We start from the raw sequence: 23,173 nt of genomic DNA on the forward strand, positions 1-23,173 counted from the left end.
AGGTGGATTTGTGTCCCCATGTCCCCTACCCCCCAAATCTATCTTGAAATTAGCCCTGGCCAGTGAATGGCCCCGGTGCAAGGCAGAGCCAATGAGGGGAGGAGCTTGCTGCTGCCCCTAGTGGACAACTCGGAGATTGCAAGTCCTTGCAAACAAATTATGTGCTTTCTTCACTCATCAAACCCTCTAGGATTGCTGTCAGTCAAGCCTCTCCTTGAGGCCGAGACAGCCTGGACTAAGGCCTCAGGAGCATGGCCAAATCTGCACGTGCCATTGCCCTGCTGACTCAGTCTCGGAGAAGCATTTTTTGACTGTTCTGTCCACAGCTGGCCTTCTTCCCCAATCTCTCTCCACAGAGGCCCTGAAGGCGTTTTATTTGCTTTGTTTATTTTTCTGGTTTCACTGTTCCTCCAAGGAGGGAGGGATCCCCGTCTGTCTCAGTTACACCCCCAGCCCTTGAAGAAGGGCCCAGCCCATAGTAGGTGCTCAGTTAATATCTATCAGCCAGTGTTTACTGTCGACCTACGATGGTTTCCGGGAGTTGGGGTACAGCAGGGAACAGAACAGATGCCCACCTTCGGGGAAGAGCACCTCAGAGAGGGAAAGGAAGGGGGGGGGAGGAAGAGGAGCGAGAGGGGACATTTTGGAAAAGGACATTACCTGTGACGATAGAATGTGCGTTAGCGGAAAGTGTGGTTTAGGTCACAGACTCGGCCTAGGGGCTCGGTGAGGGGAAGCGGTGCGCGGAGGGGGCGAGCCAGGGGTCCACGTGCAGCTAAGCGCGGTGCCCTGCGCGCCCCGCGGCCGTGCCGCCCCTCACCGGCCGCTCGATGAGCTCGATGCAGGGCTGCAGGTCGAGGCCGAAGTCGATGAAGTTCCACTCGATGCCCTCGCGCTGGTACTCCTCCTGCTCCAGGATGAACATGGTGTGGTTGAAGAGCTGCTGCAGCTTCTCGTTGGTGTAGTTGATGCACAGCTGCTCGAAGGAGTTCACCTGCAGGACCGGCAGGGGCTGAGCGCCAGCGGGAAGGTCCAGCCCCAGGCGCCCCAGGAGCCCCGAGGCCACGCCCCCTCCCCAGGAGCCCCGAGGCCACGCCCCTCCCAGGAGCTCCAAGGCCACGCCCCCTCCCCAGGAGCCCCGAGGCCACGCCCCCTCCCCTGGAGCCCCGCGGCCACGCCCCTTCCCCAGGAGCTCCAAGGCCACGCCCCCCCTCAGGAGTCCCCCAAGGCCACGCCCCCTCCCCAGGAGCCCCGCGGCCACGCCCCTTCCCCAGGAGCTCCACTCCAGCACCCAGAGGGCTGAGGCCCAGCAGGCTGCCCAGAGGCCATCAGGTATGACACAGCCCCAGCCACATGGCCTGAATGACCTATGGATGGACAACCCCTTAAGGCAGACTGGGAACTGAGGCTCAGACACAGTAATTCTGCAGGAGGCATCTTTTCTATCTCCATCACTCCCAGATCCTTTTCTTTCTCAGAGTTTTCTTCCAAACCATGGGAGCGGTCTCCAGGAACTGTGTTTATACTACACAAAATACCGCAAGACCTTGAAAACAGCACTTGGCTTGGAGGTGACCGTGGGGCCCAACTCGGGTGAGTAGGAGTCAGCGAGACTCCATGCCACGATTTTAGTTGGAACTGTTGAAAAACAGTCTTTTCTGCCAGGGTTGCCGAGAGACAGTCTGGAGCTGTGGCACCATTAGGGACAGCCACCAATAGGGACAGCCACCATTAGGGACAGCCCACTTAAGAATGGGGCCAATATGAAGGAAGGCAGAGGGAAAGATGGCGAGAGGCCGGGCCCTGCCTGCTGGATGCTCCTGTACCTCTGGGCGTCTTAGTTACGCAAACCAGGACATTCCCTCTGGGATTTCTGCCTCTTATGCGCCACACCTCTGACCCTACCTAGACAGCTTTCCACTCTGCAGTGGGCAAGTGCGTGCCTTTCTCCAACCCAGGGATCTGTCCAGGGGACAGCCTCATCCCCAGAGGACCAGGACCAGGGCTGCCAGGATCCCACCAAGCTGTACCTCAAAGATCTCAAAGCCAGCAATGTCCAGGATGCCCAGGAAGGAGGCCCCTTGCCGATGCGTCTTGTCCAGGGCTTTGTTCACACGGCTGAGTATCCAGCGGAAAAGGCGCTCATAGGTGGCCTTGGCCAAAGCCTCTATGGCAAAGTCGGCCTGCAGGGGAGGAAGAGAGCTGGATGTTCCAGCGAGCTGGTTTTCACAGCGGGGACAGACTGCAGGTTCCGATTTTTACTCTCCTCCTATTGTATTTATTTATTTTGGTACTGGGGATTGAGCCCAGGGTGCTTTCCTCTAAGCCACTTCCCTGTCCTTTTTAATTTTGAGACAAGTTCTAAGCTGCTGAGGCTGACCTCAAACTTGCAATCCTCCTGCCCCAGCTCCTGAGTGGCTGGGATCACAGGCATGTACCACCATATGCCTCTCCCCTTACCTTTAATCAACCCTTTAAAAAATAAACCAACAAACAAGAAGGAAATTTTATCATGTCTGTCACCAGCAGGAAAGCAAAAGTATAGTCAGGCCCAAGGAGTGATCCTGTGGGTCGTGAATGCCTCCTCTCGGGGAACCCTGGAGGCTGTTTCATCCCAGGATCATTGGAGGTAGTCCCTGCCTCTAGAAAAGGTCCACGGGCATTTCCACAGAAAAGTCTGCCCGTCAGACCGCAGACCACGGCTGAGAGGTCAACATAAGGTCATGAGCGAGCGCTCTGCTTTCCTTGGCTAGTGCTGGGTCCTCAAAACCTGACGGGGACCTCGAGTATTCTAGTGTTGAATGGATGCAAGATAAAGGGATGGATGGGTGGTTGGGTGGATGGGCAGGTGGGCAGCTGGGTGAATGGATAGGTGGCTAGACAGGTGGATGGGTGGGTCGACAGGTGAATGAATACACGGATGGAGAGATGGATGTTGGATGTGTGGGTGGGTGGATGGGCAGCTGGGTGGGTGAATGAACAGATGACTAAATAGATGGACATGTGGATGGATGGGTAGGGAGGTGGGTGGATACATGGGTGTGGGATGGGTGGGTAGATAGGTGCTGAATGTGAGAGTAGCTGGGTGAATGAAAGGGTGGGTGAGTGGATGGATGGGCAGGTGGGTGGGTTAATCTATCGATGGGTGGATGGATGGATAGGTGCATAGATGCATGGATGGTCAGACGGACAGGTGGATGGATGGATGGATGGTGTATGTATGTGTATGGTCAGGATGGTATATGTATGTGTGGGTAGGTGGACTGGTGGATGGATGAATAAATGGAAGAAAGGAAGGTTGATGGATATTGTACAGGTGGGTGGATGGAATTGGAAGAGTGGGTGGGTGGATGGATTGGTAGACAGGTGGAGGATGTGTGGATGGGTGGGAGAATGGATTGGTAGATGGGTAGACAGGTGGATGGGTGGATTAATGGGTGGGTGAGTGAATGAATCAGTGGGTAGATAGGTGGGTGGGAGGATATCCAGATGGACATCGAGTGGCTGGATTCCTGCTGAGTGGGTGGGTGGGTAGATGGGAGATTCCGCAGGAATGAATGGCAGGAACATCTTACCTGTTCTTTCGTCTGAGCTTTCTGTACCACGTCCCGTCCCACTTTGATCCGTGGGGTTAGGATGGCTCTGGTGAAATCCGTCACGTTAATTCCCACGAGGTGGCAAACTTTCTGAGCAGCTGGATGAGGAAAGAAGCATCCGGAGTGTGTCACAAAGACTCCCCCCCCAGTACACACGCTTGTGCTCTGCGCAGGCCACTCTTGGGACACAGGGCCTCGTGTGTGAGCACGGCAAGAGTCCTAGGAACCACGCTCCTAGTGACCGTCCCCTTAGTGTTTTGCTAAGAGGCAAACATGGAAGGGCTGCAGCTACAGGGGACAGGGGGTCAGATACATCCAAGTCCTTGCTCCTGCTCACTTCCAAGTCACGTGACTGTGGACCAGGCAGTCAACCTCCTGGAGCCGCGCCTTCCTCAGCTCTGTAAAGGGCCAGCCATTGGGTGTCCTGTCCAGTTGTCAACACCAACAGCCGAGGTGAGGTTTGTAAAGGGCCTGACATACGGCAGCTATTCAAGAAATATTCAAATTTTGTTCCGGTGTTCTAGGACACGTGTCACAGCAACTCAGCAGCAGAATGCCGGAAACCGCTGCCACGCCCATCAGTATGGGAGTGGACAGACACGTTGCCCTGATTTCATGGAAACCGAAAGGCAAACAGCAGGGAAAGGGAACAGTCTCTCTCTAGGCCAGTGGCTCTCGAGTGGGAATGAGTGTGTCTCTAGGGGACATTTGGCAAGTCCAGAGACGTTTCTGTTTGTCACATTGTGTGTGTGGGGGGGGGAGAAGCCATCTAGACAATGGCAAGTGTTAAGACTCTGTTTGTAGAACGATGTCAACAGTGTGACATGGCTTATGTCAATCACATGGTTTATGTCACAGAGCAACTCTGAATAGGAGCGTTCTCACCATCGCTTTCCAGGGATTCTTTTCCATTTCCCATTTCCCCAACTTCTCTCTGGGAGAGTGGGTCCGGTTACCTTGCCACATTTGGGAAGTGAGCACACGGGATAGGTCTGACGGGAGCGAGCCCTGGTGGACTGGCAAGGACGGCAGCCCTGGCACCCTGCCCAGGCTCAGGGAAGACGGGGGCAGCCAACCTCCCAGTTCAGCCACCAACAAGCATGGCGGCCTGTGGTCTCGAGACACTCAGTGTTGTTTGTTTCCAGGGATGGTTGTCAGATTTAGTGGAGGGGGAAAAAAACCAACCAACCAATGGAATTCCCAGTTAAATGTGATTTCAGATTAATACCATTGATTAATCATATTAATATAGTTATGGTTTAGCTTGAGGTGCCCCTCAAAAGCTCGAGTGTGAGGCAATGCAAGAAAGTCTGCAGGTGGGACTGGGTCATGAGAGACGCAGTTGTGTTAGTGGATTGATCCACTTCGGTCGGATTAACTGGGTGCTAACTGTCGGCAGGTGGGGTGAGTTGGAGGGGTGGGCGTGGGGTGTGCCTTTGGGATGTATGTTGGCTTTCTTTAGTGGAGCTCGCTCTGCTGGCCGTGTCCTGAGCTCTTTCCTCCGCCATCCCTTCCGCCATGACTTTCTGCCTCACTTTGGGCCAGTGGGAAGGACTCAGCTGACTAGGGACTGAACCTCTGAATCCAGGAGCAAAATAAACCTTTCCTCCTCTGTGCTGTTCTTGTCCTGCGTGTTGGTCCCAGAGACACAAAACCTGACTGGAACAGACAAAGCCTTGATAGAGGTGTTTGCTGTTTACTGAAATTCACACTCGACTCGGCCTCCCGCGTTTCATCTGGCTGGTGTCATTTACAGGGAGATTAGAGGACGGTCTCCCGGACAGGACCACTTACACCATAAGAAGGGCCAGTCTCAGCTCATCTCCCACTGTGTCCAGTGCATACAGCAGGCGCTCAAGAAATATTGAACAAACAAATGAGTGGAGGGTTTTGGGAGAGATGAACCCCTTAAGAATCTACCTGATCTAAAACACCCCGCTTTAGGAACTTCCCACCATCGGCTCTTCAACCATGAAAAGTTTGATGAAACAGAGAAGTCCGCGATCAGAACCTAGTCCAGCCATTGTGAATCTCCTGGGTGCCCTCACCCCGAGGTGCAGAAACGCCCCCTTGTGAATGGGGCATCTGTTCTGAGACCCCCAGTGGATGCCTGAAATCACAGATAGTACCAAACCCTACAGATATTTTCTTCGACACATATGATAAAGTTTAACTTATAAATTAGGCACATGGAGAAGTCGGCAACCATGACCAATAAGATAGACTGATTACAATCGATACATTGCCGTAACAGTTATGTGAGCGTGAAAAATAAAATGGACGCATTAAACAAAAAAAAGAAGTTATGTAAGAGTGGTCCTGCCCTCTCACACCGTCTTCTTGTGCAGTTCTGCATTTCTGCACCCAGCTGACCACAGGTAGCTGAGTCCACAGTAAAGGAAACACGGAGAGGAGGAGGATGGCCGCACGGGCAATGGCGGAAGGGGACCCTCCCTCCACCTCTGGGACTTCTCTCACTGGGAAAAGGTGGCGAGTACCTGTGTTATCCGGCATGGATGCCTGGTCTGTGTTCCTTTCCTTCTTGAAGACAATATTTCCAAGCTGTAAGACGGATGACACCACCTTCAATATGGCTGAGGTGAGGAGAGAAGAGCAGGTCAGATACGGCATCAGTACTAAGGTGTGCCAGTACTAAGCATCAGTAATAAGGTGTGCCAGTACTAAGTATCAGTACTAAGGAGTGCCAGTACTAAGCATCAGTACTAAGGGGTGTCAGGTTTGCAATCTCAAAGTCACTGGGGACCAGAGCCCACCTACATGTTTTTTAAATGAGGAGATTCAGTCCTGAGCTCCTGTGTGGAGGACAGAGCTGAACCACCTGGTTCCCTGCCCACAAGTCGAATACCCAGACGGTGACTGGATGGCTCCAGATCATTGCTAAAACCCTTGTGCTACAATGGAATGCTACACGGCACAGACTGGCAAACTCCAGCCTGTGGACCACATGTGGCCCGCCGATTGCTATTACTAATAAAGTTTTATTAGAACATAGTCATCCTCATTCATTGGCGCAGTGTCTGGAGCTGTTTGCTTGCTGCAATGGCAGAGTTGAACAGCTGCAGCAGGCATTGTCTGGCCCATCGAGGCTAAAATATTTACTCTGTGGAATTTACAGAGGCTGTTGCCAACCCCTGCTGCAGGTCAGAAGAATGAGTGATCTGTAACTACAGACAACCCAGCTGACATGTCAAGACAAGAAGCTGAACAACGGATGCAGGCGCAGATAAGAACACACCTTGTAAGTGCATTCAGAGAAAGTTCAAGACAGACAAAACGAATCCACCTTGTTAGAGGAGGGGTGATGGCTAACCTAACTAGGGGAAGCTGCTGGCCAGGAGTCCGGAGGGGCTGGGGGTGGCGTCTAGCTTAAAACAGGTGCTAGTTCCACAGGTGTAAACTCATTGAACAGTACATTTAGGATAGATGCGATTTTCTAAATGTATCTCACTTATTAATAAGAGTTTTTTTTAAGACCTTATGCTTCTTAACATACCCCACTGGATGTATGAGAGGCTCAAGTTAGGATAAGAAGGTGGGAAATTTTTCCCAATTATCATCTAGATATATCTTCAGACAAAAATGCTCTGTTCCCAGAATTCTCAGAACTCTCGGGACTCCGTACTCAGCTCACGTTACTGTGAAAATGGCTTCCGCGCTGGAATCTGTTCAGGGCCACGCGTTTCTGTTAGGTGGGGGCGTGCCCCAAACACCTTGGCATCCCAAAGCTGAGTCCAGATCCAGATACACGGGAGGGAAGGAGGAAGGCATGACGGACAGATGGATGCGTGCAGGGTGGAGAATGAAGTGATGGATGGATAGAGGATGGAGTGAGGGACAGATGGGTGGAAGATGACAAGTGGATAAACGGAAGATGAGTGAATGAAGAATAGACAGGTGGAGAATGGAGTGATGGATGGAGGATGGAGGATGGAGGATGGAGGATGGAGTGATAGATGGCAGATGAATGGAGAGAGGATGGAAGAGGATGGATAGATGAAGGATGAATAGACAGATGGGTGGATAGATGGATGGAGGCTGGATGGAGGCTGGGTGGATGCAGGCTGGGTGGATGGGTGGGTGGAGGCTGGGTGGGTGGAAGATGACAGGTGAAGGATGAGTGGATAGATGGAGAATGGAGTGATAGATGATATGAACATTTGAAGGCTGAATGGAGGCTAGACAGATGTGGAGGACAGGGGCAGGATGGGGGGATGGTGGAAGACAAATAACTAATTCAAGCAAATGCTCATCTTTGCTGAACTCGGGAATCAGTGGCCGAGAGTTCTGGATTCTAAGAAGCCTCCGTGTTCCAGGAGCAAAGCCTAGAGATGGTCTCTGGTTCCTGAGGCCAAACCACGGGTTGCCAGGTCCTTCTTAGCAGCTGTCCTCACACCACAGGGTCCAGGCCCTGCTCAATGGAAGGAAGACCCAGCTGCTGGCCCTCACCCGGCTGCTCCCAGGCACCCAGCACAAAGCCGCGGTTGACGGGAAGCTGCTAAGACAGGCTCCTTCACCACCACCGCTGTGAAGGGGCTCTGTCAGCTGTCGAGGGCTGCACCCCGACTTCTAAGTGCACGTCTACACCAGAACTTGCTGGAAGGCCTGCAGAGCCCATGACCACCCGACTCAGGGCTTCATCCCCTTGGCTTCGTGGAAATGTGGGGCCCGAACCGTCCTGGTTGTGGGCAGCTTCCTGTGCACCCCGGAAGGACATGTCCGGCACCCCTGGTCTTTGACCACTAGATGACAGCATGCTCCCCTCCAGAGGTGGGGCAAGCAAAAATGTCTCCAGAGACTGCTATAATGTCCCCTGGGGGGCAAGCTCACCCCTCGTGGAGAACTGGCCTAAAAGGACAGAGGGGACCGATGGGGACTGTAACCCCACACAAAGGGGACAGTGACTGTGCTGTTGTCCCCAGGAGATCAGCCAGGTATGGCCAGAACTTCTGATTTTCCCAAAGAGGATGCCAACCCAGGTTCTTACATGGAATCTGCCCACATTTTAATGTAGGAAATCAATTAAAAGTCAGCTGTGAGGGTCGAGGTGGCCAAGTTCTGTCTCCTGCAGGCCCAGGGGCTACCTATCTGCATTTTCTGATGCAGTTAATGTGATCATAGAAACGACCAAAGGGATGAGTGGAAAGAGCTTGTGGACAGGCACGTGGCCCCACCAACAGGGTGGGGGCGATGACCAGCACCTGCGGGACGGATGGTTTCAGTTGCATGTGAGACTTTTTTTTCTTTTCTCTTGGTACTGGGGATGGAACACCCAGGGGCATTTAACCTCTGAGCCACCTCCCGAGGCCTTTTTTATTTTTTGAGTCAGACCTCGCTAAGATGCTTAGAGCCTCATGTGGGAGGCCAACCTTACGGGTGACTGAGTTACACTCCCCAGCTGGGTGCTGAGGCGCTCAGTCACAGAAATGGGTGTGTCTTGCTGCAGCCCCATGGGTGAAGCTAGCTCACCTGTTCCTTTGTAATATAGCCCCTTTCCCTGTTTAGGATAGAATCTTCCATGGAAGTGCCTTGTGTGTGTCCCCTCCTCTTACTGTGCCCTTGGGTGTGGCCTACCCAGGTGTCAGTCAACCTGCTGACAGTGGACATCATGAAGATAGACTCAGCCCCCCGAAACCTGACCCCTTGCCTCATTTGAATAGCTTCTCCTCAATAAAAGGGGTCAGCGCATGCTCTCTCTCTCTCTCTCTTCCTGTGGACCCTTAAGGTCAGAGGAGCCGTCACAGCACCCCCAAAGAAAAAGGTATTTGTGCCTCTTGTGTGGTTATTTCTTGCAGCCCAGTTAGCCCAGTTCAACTGGAGTGATCCCTGAGCCTTTTAGTCACGAGAACAGAAACCCGGCAGCCTCACTAAATTGCTGAGGCTGGTCTCGAACTTGCCATCCTCCTGCCTCGGCCTCCTGAGTGTCTGGAATCACAGGCATGTGCCACCACATCCAGTGAAACTTTTTTTAAAAAAAAAGATCTTAAAAATTAGGTGTTTATAAGAATCAATATGACTAGGGCATCAAATTAGTGATTTTATATAAGTTATCATTTATGACAAAGCCCAGAGTGAGAAGGGTCAGAGAAGTCACAGCAGTGATACGGTTGCAACCGCAAGTAGCATCATGTGCCAGTGACTGAGGCGGGGTCGCGGATCTCCACAGCCCTGAGGGTCTCAGTGCCCGGGCGCGGATGCTGACCGCAGAGGCTCAGGTCCTGGCCCTGTTCTTAGCAGCTGTGTGACCTCAAGGGAGTCATCCACCTCTCTGGGCCTTTGTTTCACCATCTGAAGACCCATAAAACACCTTCCCCATGGGACTGTCACCAGGATCAAGCCACACGGCCAGTGCCCAGCTGCCATCCTGTCACCTTTGCTGTTCCCGTCCCAACTGAGACAGGCTGTGACCTTTCTCTTGCTGAGCTCCAGTTCAGAGGTGGCTGGACTGCCAGTCTCCAAGGTCCCTGCCGGCTTGCTCCCCGGGGCTCTGGTGACTCTGCAGTTATTCCAAGATCATGGCGGGGAATCCCCGTCACCTGCAGCCTCAAGCTGCTCCTGACACTCCTGCCTGCCCCCGGTTCTCCTCTGGCCCTGTGTGTGTGTGTGTGGGTGGGTGGGTGGTGCTGGGGAGGGAAGCCAGGGTCTTGCGCGTGCCGGAGGACACGTGTGTGTACCCCGGAGCTGCCCCCGGCCCCTGTGGTCTGGTGTGGACGGCGTGGTGGACCTGTAGCCAGCACACCCCTGGTCTGTCCAGGTCCCAGGAGCTCTGCCATCGGCTCATCACTGTCTGATCTATTATTGACTTCACCTTCTTCTTTAAGTTCACTTCTATTTCCTTAAATTTATTTTATTAGGAAACTTCATCTTAAGTGAAGTTCCAGCCTCACTTGCCCAAAGCAGAGGACAACCTTAAAGATGAAATACCAGGGAAACAAATCCTATGGTTAAGTTGTGGGCAGGTGCTGGACCCGGTTCAAAGGGAGCCTACCAAGAGGAGCTGAAGACCTACTAAGCACCAGGCTGCCATCTCACTTTGAAAGCCATCAAAAGAACTGATATGGGGGGTGGGTGGGTAGAGAAGGGAATGGTCTCGGGTCAAAGCTCAGCATCCTCTACCACCCGGCAGTGGGGGGTCCACTTGGAGAACACACCCGGATCCTTCTAGCCCGTTTCCACCAGGTCCTGACAGAGTTTTTACAGAATTTTAAAGGATCAAAACTCCCTTTCCACAGACAAAAGCAGGGACTGGGAATTCAAAAGCCCCAAGAGCAAGCCCCAGCTCCACCAGCAACTTGCTGTGTGTCCTTGGGTAAGTGTGTCCTTCTCTGTTTCTTAGCTACCCCATCAACAAACTGAGGGTAACAGTAGCTGCCTCACAGTGCTGTCGTGATATTAAATGCTGCATATAAAGCCCCTCATACACTTGTCACCTAACATCTTCACTTTAAATATACTGTCAGCATTTCCACGGAGGCCCGTGTTTTTCCAAAGCAGTTTAAATTGGTTTCTTTCACAAGGACAGGTGATGATTTAACAAATCCTTTACCGATCAACATTTCAGTTTGTCCCAATTTTTTCTTTTCACTATTTATATAAGACTACATTGAACACCCTGGTACCTTAAGGAGGGGGAAAAATAGGATTTAGAATATTTCCGGCACAAAACAAGTATTTAATCATCTATGTTTTTAAAAAGCAAGATTAGAAGCAGAACTGACCCATCGCCCCAATACAGTGACTTGTACTTGGGGAGTCCATGGTGCTGGATTCTGCCGTGGGACCCTGGCCAAAAGCCACCAACGGCAGCCACCTCTCCGCTGAGCCTCGGGACCTTCTTTTTTTGGCCCCCAGTTATCTCAGAGGCGCCGCCCCTCCCCCGCCCTGCATTTCAGCCCTTGGTGACATTCTGGGGACCGCGGGGGCGTGGGAAGAGAGGGGAGTCCTCCACCATCCTGCCCTCGTGTTTAACCTTGACCACTGGGGCTCACCCGGCCCAGAAGGAGAAGTGTTTCCGGAAGCTCAACGTCAGGCCAAGACTCTGAGCTGTCCTGTCCTCGGGCCCCAAGTGCTCCCTGGCCTTGGGTCTGTGGCCAGGGCTGCCTTCTCTGAAGGAGCTCTAGCAGCCCACCCCGCCGGCCGCCCCCGATCCTAGAGAGGCTGGCATCTCTACCTGCAGCCCACGAAGCCCTCTCCGACACCACCACCGGCCCCTTCCGGAACATTCCACAACCTGCCATCACGAGGAGCGCGGCACAGGGCACCTCAACCTGGACCCACCAGTCAACAGACCCCATTTGGGGACCGAGCAGGACTCGCGCTGCCCACTGGACACAGACCCCGGGATGAGGCTGGAACGCAGCCGTGCCGAGGGCTGCGTAGAGATGAGGTTGTCGGTGACAGAGGACGAGAAACCAGCTTCTAGGGAAACCTCCAGTGTCCCTACATCCTGCCACAGCCGAGGACAGCAGCCCTGAGCTGACTGGCATCACCAGAGTCCACTGAAGCTGCCCTGGTCACCTGTAGGAGCCTGAGCTGCTCTTCTAGAACACTCACAGGCAATAGCAGGGGGCCGTCTCCCTGGGGGGCGGGGAACGCAGAGAGCAGAGGTCCACTCTGACCACCGAGGCCCCGGGTGGACTCCAGGGGACCCTGGGCGGGGTGTCCTGGCCCCGGGCGCGAGCCTACCTAGCTGCTCCTCCTCGGTGAAGCCCATGATGGCCATGGCCTCCAGCGTCTCCTGGAACATCTCGTCGTCCTGGGCTGCCGGGATGGGCACGAAGCCGTTGGACAGGAACGTGTAGTTGTTGAAGCCTTCCAGGAGCAGGTCGCCTGGAGGAGGGGCAGGTGCGCGGCGTGAGACGCGGCCTGGGCTAGGTCTTGGCCGTCACCTTCTTTCTCGAGGCCTGGACACTGTCAAACCCTGCCTGACGTCATCACGTGGGCGGCCTCACCAGCCACGGCCGCGCTCACCCAGCAGGGTGGACTGCGCCCCCCCTTCCCAGTTCTGTCATGGAGAGCCAGGTGGCCCCAGGGACTGCGTCACTGTCCTTGTCCTTGCCCGACTTCTGGAAGACCAGAGCGGGGTGCAGAGCAGGAGCCCAAGTCACCAGCCCATCCGCCTGTCACCTTTGGTGCTCAGTGGAGGGCCGAGGTTCGTGGACATGTGACCTCGGCCACCCCATGGCCACAGGCACGGGAGCCGCTGAGCCACACCCTTGCTGGACTTCGGCATCCAGCCAGCACCCTTGTCACCCAGCACCGCTCCACCTCATGCCGAGGTCGCAGGTCACACCCCCACCCCTCGCACCACCCCCAGAGCTCGGCAGTACCTCCCTTTTGGGGGGAGGGGTTACTGGGGATTGAACTCAGGGGCACTTGACCACCGAGCCACACCCCAGCCCTATTCTGTACTTTATTTGGAGACAGAGTCCCACTGAGTGGCTCAGCACCTCACTTTTGCGGAGGCTGGCTTTGAACTCGCGATCCTCCTGCCTCAGCCTCCAGAGCTGCTGGGGAGACAGGACTGCGCCACTGCACCCGGCTCAATCCCGTTTTTAGCTCTGTTGTGTGTATATTCTTTTAAGTTGGACGACTACATGGTCCAAGCTTATAATATGCTGCAGACCTACTGGAATCTGGCCTGAAGCACGTTTCTTTTACATGAAAACAATTTTTCCTACCACTGAGGCCGGCAAACCTCAGCACACCTCAGCACACGGCCCATTTCTGCAACTAAGATTCACCGTATCATAGTCACACTGTGTGGTTTAGGTCCAGCTTATGGCTGCGTCTGAACGACGCTGGCGGAGCTGAGCAACTGTGACAAGAATGACACGGCCAGCAAAGCCTAGAAGATCTGCCACTTGGCTTTTTTAGAAAGTTTGGTGACCTGTCCTACAAAGGCTGCTTTGAAGTCACTTTCAAATCACATGTAATGTGATTAGTTAATTAATCCCACCACCTAAATTCCTCATGAAATCAGAATGCACCCTGCACACTCGGGAAGGTTCGTCGACTGAGCAACAAGGTGACGACTTCTGCCCTCCTTGGTGGCACGGGAGTGTCTAATTGGATTTGGTTAAAGGGCTGATGTCTGATTGGAGTCCACTGAGGCACATAGTAGGTGCTCAGTAAACGATGACTAAACAAAAGCTACCCTCTCTCTGGGAAGGCCAAGAGCCGCCCGCAGGCCACCCAAAGTGGGTCCCATCTCTGAACAGCTGGTGACCCATCCCGGGCCCTGGTGACGGGCCGGCCGAGCCGCCCGGCCACGGCTGTTGGGAGGACTCACTTTTCATCTTCTCCTTGGCCCCAGCGATCAGGTAGTAAAAGATGTGGAAGGTCCTCTCCTCCCGGGCTTGGCGGATGGCCCGCGACTTCTCCAGCAGGTCTGGTGCGGGGGAGTCAAGGGTCCTGGGGACACTGTGCTCGCAGAACCCCACCTCTCCCCATGCCTGTCCCTCCGGGCCCTGGAGGGGACAATGGCGGGCCCTGGAGGGCTGGGCCGTCGTGCCTGCGTCCCACAGGCTGGCCACCCAGTCCTCCGACACCGTCACCCCCGTGGACGAGGGAGCCTAGCGGGTGCTGCTGGCAGTCACCAGGCTCGGGGAGAAGCAAGGGGACAGAAGGAAAAGGCAGAAGATGACTGACACGCCCCAGGATGAAGGGCGTCGGGCCAGCGACGCTTAAGAACAGCCCCTTTCTCAGCCCTTGGCCCCGGAGAGCCCAGAACCTTCCAGACTTCACGCAGAGCTTTGTGCACACACCATGACTATCAGACACCGCCCTCCCGGGCCCTGGAGCAGCCCAGCGGGACCGCCACACCAGCACTGTCCCGAGTGGACAGAGGCCACCGGCTCCGGGGCGAGTTCGAATCTCAGACATCTCTGCATCTGGGGCTGCAGATGAGGGTCTGGGGACCTGCCTGTGACCAGAGGCCAGAGGGGAGAAACGTGTGCGTGCCCCGGCATTCCGGGGAGGGGACCACACAGTTGGCCTAGTGGCGTTGGGGACACAGAGAAGAAATGACCTCCCTCGGGCTCTAAGCCATCAAGGTTTTGCCAATTTTTTTTTTTTTTTTTTAATGGGGCCTCTCTGCTGCCCGGGCTGGTTTTGACCTCACGCGTTCAAGTGACCGTCCCCCCTGCGTGACCAAACAGAGCCTGGTTCTCACACTTGGGTTTAAGGAGCTACCAATGGCTGTGACGTTTCTCCAGATAAATCAAGATTTTTAAAAATTATCAGTTCACAAATGTCCCTTTTCTGGAGAGAATTTTGGCAGATTTCCACAGGAGAGCACACAGGTTGAGTTAGTAACCCCAAGGCCACCAGCCATCAGATACCACGTCATGGGTCACCTACATCATCTCATTTAACTGCTGCAATAGCGCCACAGAGTAGGAGAGGGAACCGCCCCCATTCTACAGGGAGCAGAAGAGAGGATGGAGGCTCAGAGAGGTTAAGTAACTTGCCCACAGCCTCGCAGCCAACAGGGCCTAGCTGAGAACTGGACCCGGGGCAGCACCACTCCACAGGTGGCCCTCTTTTCCGGGGCACCAAGCGCAGCTGAAGTCCTCTGTCCCTCCCGCCAGGGTCCTGCTTTGCTGTGAATCTGGTATCTTGAGCCCAAGGGCCGCCTGGATGCTTCTGGGGTTGGAAACTCCTGAGCCCAGCCCTGGTCCCCAGCCCAGAACTTTCCCACTCGGCTCTTCACCGTCCAGACTCCAGGATGAGATGCGCTGCACGCTCTGCTGCATGGGCTTCCTACCTGTGGAGGCTGGTCACAGACCCACTGCAGGGACAAGGGGTCACATGTGGCCATGGGTCATCCGACGGGGTTCCTTGACCAGGCCTTTCTGTCCTGACTTGGTGCTGGCAGCTTTTCGAGAGCCGATCCACCACGTCTGATGTGGCAGGCACCCCACCCCACGATGCCCACTGCCCTGTGGGGCACAGAGGCAAATGAACGAGGTCGCCCGCCTAGGGAGGCATCACCCAGAACCACACCGGCTTGGGGCTCACACCTGGGTCTGCATTCACACAACCCGACACACCAAGGCCGGTGGCTACAGGAAAGCCAGCAGGAAGGTTCTGGAAGGAACTCGAGAGCATGTGTGTGGGGGGGTTTTCCGCCCATGTGACCCAGGCCCGGCCAAAGGATACACGTCTCGATGTTGGCGCCCACGATGTAGCCGGTGACGTCGAAGTTGATGCGGATGAACTTGCCCTGGCAACAGGAAAAGGAGGTTCACAGCGCTGCAGGCCCCGACCCCTGGCCCCAGACCCCAGCCAGTGGGGAGCGAGATGCCAGGGAGTCTTCTGGGGCGGGGGCTGACCCTGGCCAACCCTCAGGGCCTCCCAGGAGGGCAGCCTCTCGGAGGGAACCAGCGTCCACTGAGCCCAGTGATCATGGCCTTACAGAGGCAGGAGCCAGATGGACAGACCCATGGGTCAACCTCATCTGGCTCCTGCGAGGACTCTCCGTCCGTCACGGCCACACCAATGTCAGTGGGAACACTGGGGCTGACAGGCGCAGTGGCCAATCCCGAGAGGCAGAGCCACAGTCAAGGGCAGGCTCCCCTGCCCAGCCCTCATCCCCCGGAGTCCTGCGCAGGGCCTGCTGCTCCGTTAGCCTGCGAGGCAGGCCAGGAAAGGGGGCGTTACGGGAGTCATGGGAGGAGGATTCACAGGCAGGGCACCGTGCCAATGGGCACAGGAGTGCACGCAGACGGCTCTGGGTGGGCAGAGTCCACGTGTCCCCCATTTCCCCAGCCCCGCCCCAGGAGGGACAGTTCCAACGGGGGCCCAGCAGCCACAGAGGCTCCTGCTCACAGGGGCAGCCCAGGCTCGGCCTCTCCCAACTCGAGTCTTCTGGACTCTCCTACAGAGGCCTTTCTCCTCTTATACAATAAAAGAGTGTTTGTCTCTGTCATCAACCCCACCTCCCGAGTTCTGGGGAGACCCTCGGAGCCTCGGGGAGCTTGTGTGAGATCATGGCACCTCCTTCCTCATGGACTGGTAGCTCCCCAACCAGGACACGAGCTTTGTGAAAGCTGTTCACCATGATCCTGTGAACCTGGTTCAGTGTCTGGTATGCAGTAGGTGCTTAGTTTAAACTGACTTAGCAAATGAAAAAAAAAAAAAAACAACGAGGATGGTGCAGGTAACAATGCCTACCAGAATGATATACACAACAGGTGCTAAATAAATGGTGAAGGATGTGTGTGCACGAGGAGTGCTCAATTCATGCTTTGCAGAATAAATGAGTGTTGGATATGAGTACCCAGCACATAGTAGGTGCTCAGGTAATAGTAAATGAATTGTGAAAGTTGAATGCCTAACAGGCTTTATTCACAGTAGCTGCTCAATGAAAAGACAGAGAGAGAGAGAGACCTACTGTGTGGTCAGGGCAGGACTGGAGAGGCTGCCGTGAAGTACCCTCGGGGGACCCTGGGGACCCAAACGTCTCCCGGAACCCCACGTGGCTCTGCTACTCACGAATCGTGAGGAGTTGTCGTTCTTGACCGTTTTGGCGTTGCCAAACGCCTCCAGGATGGGGTTTGCTTGTAGAAGTTGCTTTTCCAGCTCTCCCTAGAATTCATTTGCATTTAGTTATTGGAGAAAGCGACCTGGGTCCTGACGGTTTGGCCCGAGGCAGATGTTGTCACCCAACTCTGCCCTTGACACACAGGTTCTCGCCCATCTCCAATCTCCAGACCTGACATCTCAGAAGAGCTTTCTGATGCTAGGACTTCCGGTCCCTATGAAGACTGCTTTTTCCAAGATAAGTGCCTACTCATCTGTGCAATGTCACTGTCACCGAAAACCATCACACTGCCTAACGCCAGGGATGCCAAAGCTCTGAAGCCGGCTGCCCGAGCTCCATCCATCAGTTAAATGCAGCTGAGGCCGTACCCAGCCCGCGACCCCGCTGCAGGCTCCTGTGCACCAGGCGCTGGGTGACCGCAGGAAAGGCCAACAGGTAAGTCATGCAGAGAAAGCAACGCGCCGCTCTGCCTAGCCCCGTGGCGCTGCAGCCTGCGCCCCATCCTCCCGGAAGCGTGGCTCTGGGGACCTTGCTCTCTGTCCTCCCAGGCCCAGGTGGCAGGGCTGGCTGGCCAGCAGCTGTCCCAGGACAGGCCGGCCGCTCCTGCCTTCCTCATGCCCTCTTCCTCTGCAGCTCCAGAGCCAGAGGAGCAGAAGCCCCAGCCTCACAGAATCCCAGCCCCCAGGGAATCGCCCCAGCCGTGGAGAATGACCAGAACGCCAGGCGTCCTGCTGGGCTGGGGCGGGGAAGGAGTCCCTCTGTGCACACTAACCTGAGGTTGCACGCCTGCCCCTAGTGAGGACCCAGCAGGTGGGTGAGGGGGTCCTGTCAGGGGAGCTTTTCAGGCCTTCTCTGATGGACTGAGACCGTGGCCCAGACCAGGTAAGTGACTCAGCCAGGTCACACAGGAGCCCATCTCAAATAATGTGAACTTTCCTCCCTTCCACGATACTGCTGCACAGTGTCTGTCTAACGTGGGTCGCGTGTGCTCTTCCCAATGCCATGGAAGACCCCTGACCTCAGTGCCAGCCCCCCAAGCTCCATGTTAGCAATGAGTCCACTTGTGCAGAGGTCGGAGCAGGACAGGTCACGTGCCGCGTAGCCGGGGCCTTACCACACCACCGAAGCTAGTGCGCCGCGCCCAAGCCGGTCCTCGGAGCCTGGTCAAGCACCCAGCATGCAGAAGACAGCACACGGCACACGGCACACGCATGCGTGGGGACACACAGTGCACGGGACAGGGCTGGGGCAGATCTCGGGACGGTGGCGGAAGGGGCCGGGCGGGAAGCATGCCAGAGCTGAGCGGCGACTATCCATTACGCTGGGAGCCTCCACAGTCCTGCTCCGCCAGATGGGCGGGCGTCTCTAGGTGGTTCCGTCAGGGGTTCTGGGGCTGGGCATGTTGCTGGGCAGGGAGAGGGGCTCACGGGAGCAGGGGGTCCATCCTGGACCAGCAAACCCCAGGATTCCAGGGGTGCTGTGGGCGGTTGCACCCCTGGAGGCCCGCGGGAGGGGACTTGGGGGCGCTGGCTGATGTGGGTGGGGGACTCGTGGGTGCGACAGGGGCATGCAGATCTAAGTCCACTCCGTGCTGCCCGTGCACACCGGGACAGGAAAACACTCTCGGTTACTCACGTAGGCAAAAGATGGGCCTTGCTACGGTCAGACAGCACAGCATGGAACAAATGTCAGCGTTACTTCAATCGCACGGGTACGGGGCTGGGGTAGGCGTTTCACCCCCCAAACAGCCTGGCCTCCCCCAGACGGCAGGACGCAGCTCCTCCTCTGCGGTTCCCCTTCCATTTAGTCCCCTCCCTCCTCTGACCACTAGTGGCCTGATGCTTCCAAGGTTGGCTGTGATTCCCGGGACCACAGTGGACTGTCTCGCTAAATTGCCTGGGGCCTTGCTAAACTGAGGCTGACCTCAAACTGTGGTCCTCCGGCCCCAGCCACCGAGTCACGGGGTTTACAGGTGTGAACCACCACAGCCGGTCACAGTGGACTCCTTAAAATGGTAGCCATCAAAATCCATCCTACATGTGCTACATGGGCAGGGTAGTGGCAGCCCCTTGGTGAAGGTGGTCACTATTAGTGTCACTTCTCCTTTTCACACAGGGCAACGGAAGGAGCAGGAAGCCTCCACACTCCCGGGGCCATTGGTCCCTGCACTGGCTGGGAGCCAACTTGCCAGGTGCAGCTCTGACAGGCCAGGCCTCTGGTCCCCAGAGTCACAACAGGCGTCCACCCCAGGTCTCCAGATAAGCTGGCCGCTGTGATGGGCAGAGTCACTTCAAGGACAAGGTCCAAGATGTCAGGAAGCAGTGAGGTCGCCCTACTGAGAGCTCCTTCCTGCCACCTTCCTGTCCCCAGACGGGCAGACAGGGGTGCTGGTGAGACTCGGGTCCCACCGCCTGGCTCCAGCCCTGGTTGGCTGAGGCAGGGTGGGCGGGGAGAGGAGGCCTAGGGGCGTGGCCCCAGTCGGAGGCCCCTGGCCTATGCCACCTGGGGTCCCGGGGGGTGATTTGGTGACTCTTCTCCACTTGTCTGAAAGCTTCATAATGACAAGGACAGCATCTCCCCCTGGCCTCACCCCAGCAGCGTCTGGCACACAGCAGGGGCTCCGCCCAGGGGGACTAAGGGGCACTGGACCAGAGAGCCCCTGTCTGGGGGATCAGGGACATGGAGGAAGGAGCCACCCAAGGTGCGCTCAGTCCTAGGGACGTCGGAGATCCACTTAAAGCAGTGGTCCAGTTGCATGACTGTGTCCCATCCCAGGGGACACCTGTCGGTATCTGACACCTGGGTGGTCGTCACCACAGGAGGGGACGGTGCTGTGGGAGTGGACGAAGGCCAGGGCTCTGCCAGCATCCTGGTTGCCAGGACACCCTGCCACCTGCTGCAAAATGACAACAGGGCCCTGTGAGCCACCCTGGTGGGTAGCCCCGTGGAGGGCAGAGGGCACTGCCCAGGAGAGGTTCGCGCAGGCCCAGCAGGAGCTGCGGGGGGCGTGGCCCGGGCGGGGGCGTGTCCTGGGTGGGCGGGGAGGGGGCGTGGCCCGGGCATCCGGAGCCCGTCTGCACCTGGGTCGGGCGCAGCCTCCTGCCGCGCTGCCACTCACCGTGATGCTCGTGTCCTTCTTGCCCTTGTGGGAGGAGGCCACCACGGCCAGGTACTGGATGACCTTCTTGGTGTTCTCCGTTTTGCCAGCTCCAGACTCGCCTCTGAAAGACACGGGAACTGTGACCCCTGGAACAAGGCCTTTCCCTGGGTGCCCGGAGCCAGGCCGAGCGCGTGGTCACTGCCTTCCCCCGAGGGAAGACCGAGGCTCCCAGAACGGGCCTCACTCGCCCAAGGACAGCCAGCCAGGATGGACGCCTCCCCGGGGGAGGCTGGAAAGAGTTCCGGTGACAAGAATGGAAAAGAAAACCTGGGCTTTGCTACGAAGGTCCGAACGTACGTCTATCTGCAATTGTCTGATTTTAGGACGTGTCAGACACAGAAGGACGAGGAAGCTCTCAGGGAAGAGCATGCGCAGCACCTAAAGTGACATAAGCCCCTCTTAGAAGAGGGAACTGGTATCCCACTGGCCACTGGGCAGGGGGAAGCCCCTTCGTCCTCTGGGGAATCCCATCTGAACACCAGGTGGCGAGCCAAGGATCGCATCCAGCATCGGAGGATGAGTGGGGCTGAGGTGCACAAGACTGTAGAGGATGCCCTGCTGGCGAAACCTGTCTCATCCAAAGAGTGCTCCTAGAATACCAGGGCAGGGTTTAGCCAAGATGGCCTTCTCGAGTCAGCTTGCCACAGGTCACCGTGGAAGGACTGCTTCCTCCAAGGGCTCCAGAGCGGCTCTGGCTCCCCCCAGCTCCTGGCAGAAGGGACCTTCAGGGCCTCGGCCAACAGCCTCCCCCCTCATCCACTCTTGTTTCTTTTCCTTTCTTTGCCTAAACTCCCATTTTCTGAGCTCCCTTAATGTTCTAAGAGCTTTTTTTTTTTTTTTTTTAAATCTGGGAAAGAATCCGTCTGCCCCAGGTTGGCCTGGGGTTCTCTGGGCAGAGCCAGGGCCTCTGCTCTTCTTCCTAATTTGGGAATGAAGAAATTAGGCTTTTTTTTTTTTTTTCCTTGCTAAGGGCCCATTAATAACTTTGCTCAGAGCCAAAAGAAAAAAGGGAGAAACACGTGCCCTGAATTGCTGCCCAGTCCTGTGGATCTCCATGTCCCGAAACCTAATGTCGGGGACGACAACACCTGTCACACCAGCCTTCACACTGTCCCCTCCCAGCCCAGTGGACTTTATTCACGTCATAGCACATGGCCTCAGAGGGGGTTGTGAGATGAGAACGGGGGGCACCGGAGGTATTATCCCCATTTTCCTGAACAGGAAAAACTAAGGCCTATTTTTTTTTTTTCCAATTTGAAGAGGAGAATTGCTCTTTCTGCAGGTGTGGGGAGGGGCTTCGTAACGGTTTCACCTGCATAATCTCTTTCATTCTCTTACTGCTCCCCATTCCTACAGGCAGGACTGATCCCCCCCCCCCACCTAAGACGGAAGAGGAAATCTAGCTCAGAGGGCATAAGCAACTTGCCCTATGTCACACAGCAAGGCAGGGGCATAGCCAGAATGGAAAGCCTGGTCTCTCCATTCCAGTGCAAGCAGAGCTTTCTTTTACTCTGTTCCGGAACTCGGGCACAGCTCTTTAGAAACCTGCTAAGGCAAGAGAACACAACGGGAAGAAGGACTAGGATTTTCTGAAAGTCTACCATGATGCACCAGGCACTGGGCTCACCAGTCTTTTCATTTAAGCCTTTGCATCTTACAATGGCTTGATTAATCACCCTCATCATCTGCCTGGGGAAACCAAAGCTCAGAGAGGCTGAGTAAGTTTACCCCAGGTCACAATTGCTCCTGCTGTCACACAGATAGAAAACAGGAGAGGAACAGGATTTGAACTCGGGTCCCTGTGACACCAGAGCCCAGGCTCTGCCTTCTATGCTTTTCTGTTAATAAGGGGAAAGGCAGAAGGAGGTCCCAGCCCTGCTCCCCCAGAGTTATTCCCTATATTCTAGGAATCTTGCCTTAATAGGCTCTTGGGAACCAGTGATCAGTGAACAAAGCCACTCAGTCATTTACACCATAGTATAAATTTGTCCAATCAGGTTAATGTCAAAATATGCCACAGATTTCACCCCAAACGGAAGAGGAGGCAAACTCGTGTTGGAAACTACCGATGTGGGTGGTCCTGAGCCTAGGATCTGAGCCAGTGCAGAGAGCAGCGCTGACTGTCAATGTGTGCGGAACACGGTCTTCCTGCAACACATCAGTGTCCCCCTCCTTTCCCGCCTCGCCTCCAGCCTCCCCTCCCCCTGGTGTACAGCAACCATGTCGGCAGTCATGGCCGTCCACCCTGCCAGAGGAGGGAAATGGACACAGGCGCTGGGAATCTGCTTCTCCTGGGCTTGGCTCAACCCCTCCAGGCTTCACTGATAAAAATAAACCGTCCCAGGAGGCTCTGCCAGAGTCCTGGGCTCCGCACGTGGGCGTCTGAAGGGCCACGCACTGGTCACCCTGGAGCTGGGGGTGTGGAAGCCACCCTAGCTGAGCACCTTGAGTCCTGTCCTGCTTCCCCGGAACTTGGTGTCCAGCTCCCGCTGCCCGGAGGACCTGAACTTGGCCAGATACAGCCCCTGCCCTGCAGGGACCCACTGCCAAGTCCCCTTAGTCGGTCCAGCGGCTGGAGGAGCCACCAGTGCAGTTAACCCCAGGCCCCACAGGGCCAGCTCCAGGGATGAGTGACCCGTGCAGTCCACAGGACCGCCCCGGGGAGGGCCCTGCACTCAGTTTAAAGCTCTGAGGCTGCCATCTTCAAATTCCTGATAATTTTGAGCAAGGCTCTGTGTCTTCATGGTGCATAATTTACATATTATGTGGCTGCCCTCGGCCCCTGGGGTTGAACGCCGTCTCCAGACCCTCCACAGCCTGTTGCTCACTCTTGGTGAGAAAACCAGAGAAAAA

At 55.8% G+C, this 23,173-nt stretch overlaps 1 protein-coding gene across 4 annotated transcripts in view; it reads right to left on the reverse strand.

Annotated features, from left to right (window-relative positions):
* Positions 1 to 23,173, reverse strand: part of Myh11 (myosin heavy chain 11) — a 92,033-nt gene that overhangs the window by 29,398 nt on the left and 39,462 nt on the right. For 2 of the 4 annotated variants that reach the window (XM_076840498.2, XM_076840500.2), the window contains exons 5-14: positions 20,279 to 20,381; positions 18,796 to 18,816; positions 17,112 to 17,204; positions 15,777 to 15,840; positions 13,906 to 14,004; positions 12,300 to 12,443; positions 6,095 to 6,190; positions 3,576 to 3,694; positions 2,031 to 2,183; positions 821 to 994 (exon numbers count right to left, since the gene is read on the reverse strand). In XM_076840498.2, coding sequence (XP_076696613.2) covers positions 821 to 994; positions 2,031 to 2,183; positions 3,576 to 3,694; positions 6,095 to 6,190; positions 12,300 to 12,443; positions 13,906 to 14,004; positions 15,777 to 15,840; positions 17,112 to 17,204; positions 18,796 to 18,816; positions 20,279 to 20,381 — 1,066 coding nt within the window. The remainder of the gene's footprint in view (positions 1 to 820; positions 995 to 2,030; positions 2,184 to 3,575; positions 3,695 to 6,094; positions 6,191 to 12,299; positions 12,444 to 13,905; positions 14,005 to 15,776; positions 15,841 to 17,111; positions 17,205 to 18,795; positions 18,817 to 20,278; positions 20,382 to 23,173) is intronic. The other 2 variants (XM_076840499.2, XM_076840501.2) reach the window with 1 other exon arrangement.

This window comes from Callospermophilus lateralis, chromosome 19 (genome assembly GCF_048772815.1).
Source record: "Callospermophilus lateralis isolate mCalLat2 chromosome 19, mCalLat2.hap1, whole genome shotgun sequence".
In the NCBI taxonomy this organism is placed as follows: Eukaryota; Metazoa; Chordata; class Mammalia; order Rodentia; family Sciuridae; genus Callospermophilus; species Callospermophilus lateralis.